General features: G+C 30.3%; 1 protein-coding gene across 1 annotated transcript; it reads right to left on the reverse strand.

Moving 5' to 3' along the window:
* Window positions 1-1,749: 1,749 nt before the first annotated feature.
* On the reverse strand, window positions 1,750-2,844 carry LOC112516051 (dof zinc finger protein DOF5.7). The gene has a single exon (XM_025123095.1). The coding sequence runs from the start codon at window positions 2,842-2,844 to the stop codon at window positions 1,750-1,752; it is 1,095 nt and encodes a 364-aa protein (XP_024978863.1).
* Between the last annotated feature and the right edge of the window lie 8,850 nt (window positions 2,845-11,694).

An 11,694-nucleotide genomic window follows, 5' to 3' on the forward strand; every position in this document is an offset into this window, starting at 1 on the left:
CGTCTTTCTTAAATATAAACAGATTTGAACTCATAACTTTACGATCAACGATACAACGATTAAGCAGATAAACTTGATACGTAACCCTTAATAAATACAAGGTTGTTTTTCATTGAATGTGTAATGGTGTATAGAATGAATGTAGGCATGGTATTAACATCTTAAAAAGCTAAAATGGAAGCTTTATACTTTCCTAATTCATTCATTCTACTTGTTATGCTTTTCATAGTCCTTTCAAGCCCTCACTTTTTCAGACAATAATATCACACTCCTATTGTCTTTTTTTTTCTTCTTTTCAAAAGATTTTGACTTGTTTTTTATTACTTCGCTTTATAACATATCATATCTGAATTATCTTGAAAAAGTTCGAATATTTAAACAAAACCTTAAACATGCAAACTTTCTGTCCCGTTCGTTGAAACATCATCCATAATTTCTTAGGTTTATAGGACAATATTTGAAAAATGTCCTGTAAAAACAAATGTCCTATAAAAAGATGGGTTGATACGACACTTTCCAAAAAAACGTCCTGTAAAATTGCTAATGCGATATTTTGTACTAAAAGTGTCATAAAAAACTTGTTAAACGTGATATAACTTATTACAACATTTTTAGATAGAAGTGGTTTTATAAAGATATTGGGTGATTGTGATAGATTGTATGATGGTATGGGGTTGAGGGTGCAAAATGGCAGGTGTAGTGGTAGTAAAAGGAAAGAAGATGCCTGGATATTGTTATGTTTCATGGAACTACTGACTCAGAAGACTCATCAACATAGTTTCCAGATTCAGACACTGCAACTGCCCACAACATCAAACAAATTCAAAGATATGCTCTTGTCTCCCATTTCTTATTTATTATTTTTATTTATAATTAAATATTAAAATCATTATAAAAATCTTTTTTAATACTATTTTATCACTAAAAAAATGGTGATCTTCAGTTTTTCTTCTTATTCTAGCATATAATATTCTCAATATTGATCATATGATTAATTGTATTTCCATTAATAAAAATAAATAAATTACATAAATCTCAAACTTAAAAGGATCATCTGTATGTGCTGTTTACCAAACGCTTATTAAGTTACATTGCTTTACTTGATGAATATGACAAGGACTAAGAATCTTACCCGGTAAGAACGAAGACAATAATCGAGAGTCTTACCCGGTAAGTGAGGGCGACGACTCTTACCATGATATTGTTGAATTTTACCGGGTAAGTGTTTAGGTAAATGGCCCCTTAGTGCAAATTAATTGTATTACATAAAATATGATGATTTAACATTCATTCCATCATTTTTAGTGTTCATTTGAGATGTAGATAGCAGAAAATATACATTTTGTTGAAGATGCTCAAAGTAACTTTTATTAACCAAATTCATTAATGTTAACGAGAGATCATGCTAAGATGATAGATGATTTTTTTATGGCAACTTAGCAAACAAAAAATGGTTAGTATGCGGTAAAAATTAACGGTTTCAGATTAAAAAAGACGCTAATTCGGAACATAATGACAATGGCAATTACCAATGCAACATACGGTTTATACCCTTGAATCTAAAAACATAGAATGAGAACAATTATAAGAACACAAGAACTACCATCTTCATGATGTTTCTGCTTCAATCCAACATATGAAAAAGAGAAAAAAGGAAACGGATGATAAAAAAAGTAGGAAACCATGGAGGGTTTTGATTAATTCTGATAACTTTATGATCTTCGATCGAATTTCAATCTTTAACGATGGCTATGGAAGTGGACTGTACTGATTGAATTGATTCCAAGCTTGCATCCCGATGTTCCAGTTGTTAATGCTTCCAATTTGATAGTTTCCGGCGGTGTTGATATCAGCTGGAGCCATCTCCGTCGACGGATTCACATTCACAGGTGCATAATTGTTGTCAAAGAACCACTCCGTCTCCAGACCGCCACCACTGCCGCTGCCATCTTTTCTTACGTCACTGGACATTGAGGGTTTTGGGATCTCCAGGTTGTGAAACAAAATGGGTTGTAGCTTCTGAGATTGGGATTCAATAGCGATTTGATTTTGCTGCTGTTGCTGATCAGGTTCTCCTCCAGCACCACCACCACCACCACCATCGTCGCTGCCGGTGCCACCAAGCAAAGTAGCCAGTCGCTGTTGCTGCAGCCTCCAATGTAAATCTTGGTTGATAGAGCTTAAAGATTCTATGGAAGAAGCGAGATTAGTGGTGGGATTCAAATGAAGGTTATCAGCAACACCCATTCCTTGAAAATTTGATAATCCTCCATGCGGTTGATGATGATGATGATCTTGTTTCATCGAAGGGAAATTAAACCCTAAAGAATCAAGATTTATGAAAGGAGGAGGATTGTTGGATAAATCTCCAAATGAAGACGAGAAGTGGTTCAGTCTAGGTGGAATATTGATATTATTGTTAATCCCAGCAAACTGAAAGTCCATGGCTGGAGGGGAAGGACCACTGAGCAAACTCAGACCTCCAATATCCAAAGACGAGTCTTTGGATGAAGAATCTCCATTGACATACCTCGAAGAACTCACCCTCGTCTTCTTGTTCTTCCGGCAACCTCCACCAATGGGGACGTTGCGGAGGGCACCACCTCTGGTCCAGTACCTTCTACAAGTCTTGCAAAAGTATCTGGGTTGAGTCAGACTGTAGTTGTTGTAGTAACAGAACTTTGTGTTGGGTGAATCACATCTAGGGCACTTAAGGGTTTGTTCAGGTGGTTTCAAGATGGATGCTTTCCGACCGCCGCCACCACCACCACCACCACCACCGGCAGAGGTTTGGGTTTCATCTTTGTTAGGTTGTTTTGATGGTGTGATGTTGTCTAAAGACATGATGGAAATGGATTCAGAGATTGAAGAAAGAAACCCTAAAATGGGAATTTATGTAAGAGAGAGAGAGAGAGAGAGAGAGAATGAGTTTCCTATGGAAGAGGCAAAGATAGAGAGAGAGAGAGAGAATTGAATGGTTTCATGTATGAGTTTGAAGGTAAGATGGAAGAGAGGGATGTTGATGGGTTCCTCCTGTGAGGTTCATCAAGTAGGAGAAGAAGGCTTCTATTTTCAGCAACAAATATAGGCTGTCTTTACAAGCTTACATCTCATATTATATATATACCTACACAAAACACACCCCCATCATATCAAGAAAAGGGGTGGGACCTATCGAGTAAGATTTTTGATCTTTTTTATGTTCATTAGATAAAAAAAATTACCCGATAAGTATTTATCGGGTAAGAGTTTAGTAAACTATCCCTAAAAGATAAAAAAATTATGATTTAAAGAGTTTATCATAAATATTTCTTTTAAGATCATTTCGAGCATTTTTATTATAATTTATTCAAAATGTAGAAATAAAAGTTAAAATATATAAAAAAAAATTACTTTTTAACTATAATTTTTTTGTTAAATATTACAATATTAATTATTCCTAAAATAATTAACAATATAAAAAATATTGTGTTCTTTAATTTTATTGATAGGTAAGAGAGTTTAATCTTAACAAAGAATAAAAAAGTATTTATCTTTGTTCCTACAATTATTATTTTTAATTTCTATATTTGTATAAAATTTGTATATTTTTGCTACCTTTTCAATTTTGAAAAAAGGATATGCTCTAACAAGTTAAATGGGATATTCAAAGGGAAAAAGCATGACTTATATGTTTGTAATCATTTGTGTTTGATGTTTTTTCATATGACAATCATTGTAACCAATATATATATATATATATATATATATGATTTATTTTACAAATTATGTTATTTGTATAAATCGTATAAAACTCATTCAATCGATTATAATTTTTCTTATTTTTTTGTAATTATGAGAAGTTGATTAATCATTTTTATTGTGAGAGCTGTTAATTATGGATATTATATCTTCATTATATTAATTTTATAGAAATAAATGAAACCGTTTTGTTAAATCATAAAAACAATCATATATGAAACAATTCCATTAAGAAAAATAATATATGAAACAATTTAATCAAATTAAATAATTTCATGAATAATTTCACCAAATTAAATAATGAAATCGACAGATAATGGTGGCTTACACTATTTGTACAAATATGAGTGATTTGCATTTGATAACTCTCTTATACACACACACACACACACATATATACATATACATATAGAGGTGGGTTATTATACTACCCTTTACATTTGTATAACCAATACAACTCAATCTCAACCGTCCATTTAATTTGATGAATATGTAATTTCGAATAAGTTTTGATTGTTTTCTAATATAAAGTATTGATCATAATTAATGAACCTTATTCATCTTCCATAAATATTTAAATCATAACAAATGAACTCTCATCATTTCCATAAATAATTCAATTTATTGGGTTGCATTGGTTGTACAAATATAATGGATTGCATTTGAAACAAACTCTATACATATATATTATATGTATATATATGACGATTATATATGGTTTTTGTTAAAAATTGTTTGATGTTTTCTAAATATAGGTTTTTTTATCAATCTTCTCAAGTATGATGATTGTCTTTATAAAAAAAAATAGACATAGATGAACGATTTTTTTCGAATCAGATAAAAACAATACGATGAAATATAAACGAGGTTTCGACTTTGACATAAATGAGAGTGATTACAATATAGCGGTTTATTTAACATAAAAAATATTTATTTAGAATCAGCCGAAAGCCGTCAAAAGTAATTTATTAAATCTTGAGAGTGAGTTTAACTCGGGCTTAATACTCTTCGCCGTAAATCGCTAGTTCGAGTCTGTTATCATAATTGGATATTTTACGAACTTTATCCTCAATATTCTATAGAAACAATTAGGGTTAAAAAAATTAATTTACTAAAAAAGTGACATATTTATTTATTCCATATATATATATATATAGTTTGTTTCAAATGCAACTCATTACATTTGTACAACCAATGCAATCCAATCAATTAAAATATTTATAGAAATGATGAGAGTTAATTTATTATAATTTAAATATTTATGGAAGATGAATAAGGTTCATTAATTATGATTAATACTTTATATTAGGAAACAATCAAAACTTCTATGAAATTACATATTAATCAAATTAAATGGACGGTTGAGATTGAGTTGTATTATTGTACAAATATAAGAGAGAACAAAATACACAAAATAACAATCTACTTTCATAAATATCTTTATTATAGCATTGTATTTTCAGTTTTTCTTATTACACCAATGTACTTTCAAACTATTTTTTATTAGGACATTGTACTTTGAAAAATTTACCAATTATAGCATTGGGTAACCTTTTGATTTAAATTTACCCATTATACTAGGTTTTCATGTCACCTCATTGTCCACGTAAGCTGTCCACATGTATTATAGTGATGTGACTTTCTTACTACATCATTGTACTTTCAAAATTATTTTATTATAACATCTACTAGTTCTTATTACACACTGTATTTTTAATTTTTATTTAGATATTTTACATGTTATTTAATAAATGTATTAAATGAATTAAAAAAAATTCTAAATTATTCATTAATATACCAATATCAATAAAACTAGTAGAATATAACTTATCTCGCTAACATTTTTAAAAAAATATGTGTTTTTTGAAAAAAGGAAAATAAGAATTGTTCCTTTTTTACTAAAAAATATTATCTTTTAAAGAATATATTATATTTGTTTAAAAAAAAAATTACTTGACGTATAAATATATTAAATTAATTAGACTTTTTTAAATTATTTATTAATATAACAATATTAAAAAAATTTAGATAACAATTTATATCGTTAATATTTTAAAGAGAACTTTAAAAGATATGTATTTATTTGAACCACATAAAATAAGAACTAATATTTGTGCAATGCATCGAGACATATTTTCATTTCAATGTTTCATTTTATTTTTTATCCATGTCGATATAATATGATTTTATGTGGTTTTAAGAAACTGATAATGTTTTTATTTTTGAATAAAATATAAATTTGAAAATATTATATAAAATTTGCAAAAAATATATTAACATTAGTATCAAATTAACTATTTAAATTTTTTTATTTATGTATTTTTTTTAATTCAAAATTTTTATTATAATTTAATTTATCATAACGAAGTAACTTAATTTAGATTTAATAATATAATTTTTATAAAGATAATAATTAAATATTTTGCTAGAACTCAATAATTATCATAATTATATTTTAGATTTTTTATATTTTAAAATGAGATGTTTATCCTATATTTGATCATGTTTATCCACAATTAGTTACACGAATTCAAATATAGAGCTTTAGTAAGTTGTACTTATGCACAATTTACTTGTAATCTTAAATTTTAAGTAATACGCATCAATAAACAGTACTTCATACATAAAAAATGGTTTTTAATAGTTTTTATCAAATGCTTTATAATATATATATATATATATATGTATATATATAATATTTGAAGACACGCATTTACACCAAAAAGCATGTTTTTGAGCGTTATATTCGCGTGATCTTCATACCCTTATCACATGCTTTAAACCACCCTTACAAATCTATCGATTAGATTTTCTTTAAACCGATTGCTTGTGGTTTTCAAACAGAGGTAGGCTAAATATATATATATATATATATATATATATATATAACAGATATTTATTTTACAAACTCTTTAATTATGATAAATTGTGGAAATTTTTTTTTTCCCGTTCATCATGAATATACATACTATTTATCATGAATATTCATGGACGTTCATGTGTATACAACGCATGGACGGACCCAGTTGTGCCACCGTATTATTTATTTGTCGAAAGGTAAAAAATTAGGTTTCGTGAACGGTGCAACTGTAATTAGTTTGTTGTCAAGTTTTATTTGGTAGAGTTGGTATGCAAAACTTTATTTCACCCCAGACCCAAGTTCGAACCCTGTTAGTGTCATTTTCTTAGTCAATTGGTGTCAGCGTTTGAAAAAAATTCCATATATTTGTTTCTTATAATCAAACGTTGCCGCCGTTTGAAAATTTTTCCCTATATTTTTTCTTATGGTCAAATGGTGCCACTGTTTGAAAAAATTAATGGGTCCATTCCTGATACAACGACTCTTAAATATGTTATTAGTTATAAATATACATTTCCACTATAACATTCATCATAAATATATATGTTTGTTTGTATGTATACAACAACATTCAATTATTCATACATCAGTATGATATTCATCATTAATATATATTTCCAGTATAACATTTATCATGAATATATATATTGTTCATCATAAATATTAGTGTACTTTCACTTGGATATAGTGACTCTTTAATATTATTACATGAATATACATTTTCACTATAGCATTCATCATGAATATACATATTTTTTCGTTATGTGTGTGTATATATATATATATATATATATATTATTCGTCATGTATGTTTATATTGGTTTAGATGTATACAATAGTTTTTCAGTATTTATACATTAATATTTATGTATATTCACGCATATATAACAATTTTTTAATATTCATATAAATATGATATTCATCATAAATATTAATTTCCATTGTAATATTCATAATGCATATACATACTTATCATGGATATATTATTATTTCAACCCTACATATTATAGTGTTTTTTTTTTCTTTATTGGGTTCTTGATGGGTTCCCGATAGGGTTGTCGTGTTAGGTTGGGAGGTTTGCAATATTTATACAACTCAACCCAATTATGGCAGTTTAGAAAAATGTCAATCCAACTCAAGCCTTGAAAATTGGGACGGGTTGGGTTTGGTTGGCAAGTTAGTAGTTAAATAAATTTGAAGAATGAAATATTTTATAGGACTTAAGTTTATAATACCAAACTATAAGGTGCATGTTTAAAAGTGTTACAATAAGTTATAGGACGCTTTTGGGCGTTTCAACAACTTTTTAGAATACTTTTTAAATAAAATATCGTATTAGCTATTTTATAAATTTTTTTGAAAAGTGTCCTATAAATTTAACTATTTATAGGATACTTTATGTGCATATGACATTTCCTCAAATAGTTTGAGTTTAAAATAACTAATACGAGACTTTATTTTAAAAGCATTCTAAAAACTTGTTAAAATACCAAAAAAGGTTCTAAAAACATATAGTAAGACCTTTAGACAACTTTTTTTATTTTGTCATTTAAACTTAAGTCTTATAAAGTATCATATTATGATGCTTAGACATTTTATGGGTCCTATAAACCTAATATTGATGTAGTGAAATGCTATAACTATTAGCATTCTCTTTTCACCAAAGTATGATATCAAATGAGAAAATCTATGAATTGATAGATTCATCAACCAAATATCTATGAATATCATTTATATTCTCCAACACAAGTATTTATTGTTGCAGCAAAAATAATTCCAATAATTTTTCTATTAGAATCTTTGTCATCATTCTTTGGTGATGAATCTTTTTGTAAATTCCAATATAAAATTTACACATAATATATATATATATATATATATATATATATATATATATATATATATAATACACTAGTAGGGCAGGTCCATTTAGGAACACTAAATATTTTAGAAACCCAGGAACCATCCTTTTTTCTGAGTATTCATGATGAATATTATTAATCATGAATATTTGTCACGATATTCATCATGAAATATTTTATCATGTTATTCATCATTAAAACTCAGAAAAAGGGAGGTTCCTAAGTTCCTAAAATATTTAGTGTTCCTAAATGAATCATTTTCTAGACTAGTGTAATGTTCGGTTTTAAATTTATTGATCGGGTTTCGAAATAAATAGCGACGGAAAGTTCAGAGGTAAATATTTTAATTGATTTAAGATGAGAGACCAAAGGTGAAATTGTGGTCACCTCCTTGTGGTTTGAAAGGTTTGGTCCAATGGCATGGTCGGATTTCTTGGTTTTATAAGGCTTTCATGCACCGCCTCACCCTTCTCTCCTTAGAAGATATATATAAATAGTTTGAAAGGAAAGAAGAAAAAGGTTTTTGAGAGATTCTTGTGGTTTTCATTCAAAGAAGAAGAAAGATCTGGTAAAAGGTTTGGTAAGATATCGGTTAATATCAGACGACGTGAGTTTCTACAAAGCTTTTGTAAAGTACGTGTTATTACGTTACACGTGATTTACTTTGATACATGAAATTTGTTACATGGTTGGATTAAAAAATTATGTCGGTTATGGGGTGCTCATCTCCCATGCTTTGGGAGATGAGGGAGTTCATCGACCAAGCTTTGACCTATGAGTTTATTCATTGTTTAAACCGATAGTTGGCGGGTTTAACCGTGACACATGGCGGGACAGCCATGATAGTTGACGGGTTTAGCCGCGATAGTTGGCGGGTTTAACCTCGATAGATGACGGGAAAGCCGTGATAGGTGACGGGTTTAATGTACGTGCCAATGACCTGCACAAACAGTTTCGCATAATGCAGGGTATGATTGATGAAACATAGTACTGACTGATTCATGTAAAGCACTTTATCCGGAGGGGAATTTAGTTTCAATCTGCTGTATATTTAGCTTTTATGTGCACCCTAATAATATCATGTTTTAATTTAATATATTTTGTTATGTTTAAGAATAATTGCGTACTATGGAAAAAACTAACACTTATGTTTTATTGATTGAAATTGTATGCTCTGATTAACAGACATGACTTACTCGTTAAACTCCATATCTAGACCAGTCGTATCAAATCTATAACTTTTATAATCTTTTTGAGTCAATGATGCTTGAGATTGTCTTCGCCGGCTATCAAAAGCTCTGCTCCTAGCCATACTTAATGGTGCAGGAGATGGACAGTTTGCAGGAGTATGTCCAATTCATCCATACCTACTACATCTTTTTGTATGGGACCTTCACCACGATAAGGATGACGAACATGGTTACTCGGTCTCCCGACCCGCCTTTTAGTTATTAGTGGTGGAAAAAGTGCCATAAAGGGGTAATCTGGAGACACCCATGATTCAGGAGGTCCAGCTGGAACGACTACCTTCCGGTTTGTTGTTCGATAATTATTTCACGAAGCAACCAGACGCCAAATGGCTGCAATCTGTACACCACTGAGCTCTTGCAACAATAATGGCATGACCGCAAGATAAACCAGAAAGTTGCCATTTCTGACAGTCCCAAGTACAGTTATTGTAATTGACCATAGCCAATATTGTGTACAGTCCATGTTGTAGACTTACTAGTTTTCTTTTGAATTTTCGCTTATGCCCTGTTGTAAGTGTGTGATTCATTTGCTATGCTTTAATTAATTAATTGTGTTACCATCCCAGAAAATAACACACACACACACACACACACAGATATATATATATATATATATATATATTATATTATATGTGTACATGTGTGAGAATATTAACCTCCTTCAGCCCCACGAATATAATACCTTTATTGTTGTAAAGCTTGGATGTATTCCATAAGACTTACTACTGGTAATTTGTTCACATAATGGGATAATGTAATCATCGATTTGACACTTTATGAAGTCATAATAATGCAACATACCCAACCATCTCTCGGGACCAACCTCGTCCATCAATGGAGCTTCGACATGTACACTATGTCATAGACTTTTCATAAGTCGATCGAAGTTCGCCACCATATACTCTTTGCATGTCTTCTACAATGGTTTTTATTTATTTATTAAATTTAATCATTTTGTCCCTGATTTTTATGTTCATATCCAAATGGAAATAACAAAGAGCATGATGGGCCCTTGGGAACATGGTGGGTAATTGCTTGTTTTTAGAAGCATCCCTATCGGGCATAAACACCAAGCCTTCCAATTCTCTAATGCATTGCTTCGACATGGCCCAAACCAAATCCACACCTCCCTGATCTCAGACCTACCCACTCTGAAAGCAATGAGAATGATGCTGTTATTTGCATCTGTGGCAACCGCCAAGAACATTGTACCTAAGAAACGCCCCATCAAATAAACATTGTCTATTATAAGGACACCACACAAGTTTGCGAAATATGTAAACATAGGACATAGTTATATGTATCGTGCAACAAGGGGCAACGAAACACATATCAAAACGTCCTCTCTCATCTATCTTTGTTCTGGTGACGACTTAGATTATGGAGCTCCAAATTATAGACAATTCCCCAGAGCTATGCTTCCCTATGGTTAGTGCATGAGATTTAGCAAGCCAAGTTTGAGGGTACCCAATAGTAATTTCGAACTGTTCGTATATATTGTGCACAATGTCATCTGGCCGAAGTATCTTTCTAGTAACTAGAAATGTACCTTTAAGTATATGACCTAATACCTTTTTGTTTGCTTGAAGGTGGCTGGAATGCATTTGGGTCTTTGTAAAAGAGTGTGTCCTTCAACTTCCATACATGAAACATCTTGCTTTTTTCTATGGAGGTCGCCATGATACTCCAACCAGAATTCTCTCGCACACATATAGCCTTGTATCTGGTTTTTGAAGATTTGTTGACTTTAAACTCAAAACCCTCTTCAAGAAATTTCATCCCGAGGTCTATCAACAGTTCTTCTTTAGTTCTGAATAACTGACCCAAACTTAATTTTCCACTAGTTTGGGTATGGTACAGAGCTCTGGGTTAGAATTGAGGAGACATATAAAAAGAATCATCTGTAGCACTAAATGATTTAACAGAACAAGTTACTGGTTCTTTTTCTACGTTTTATTCGTCTTTATTTTCATCCGTTTAT

This window comes from Cynara cardunculus (assembly GCF_001531365.2).
Source record: "Cynara cardunculus var. scolymus isolate 2C chromosome LG 7, CcrdV1, whole genome shotgun sequence".
Classification (NCBI taxonomy): Eukaryota; Viridiplantae; Streptophyta; class Magnoliopsida; order Asterales; family Asteraceae; genus Cynara; species Cynara cardunculus.

Coding starts and splice junctions, on each gene's coding strand:
- LOC112516051 (XM_025123095.1), bottom strand. CDS start 2,844: ATGTCTTTAGACAACATCACACCATCAAAACAACCTAACAAAGATGAA.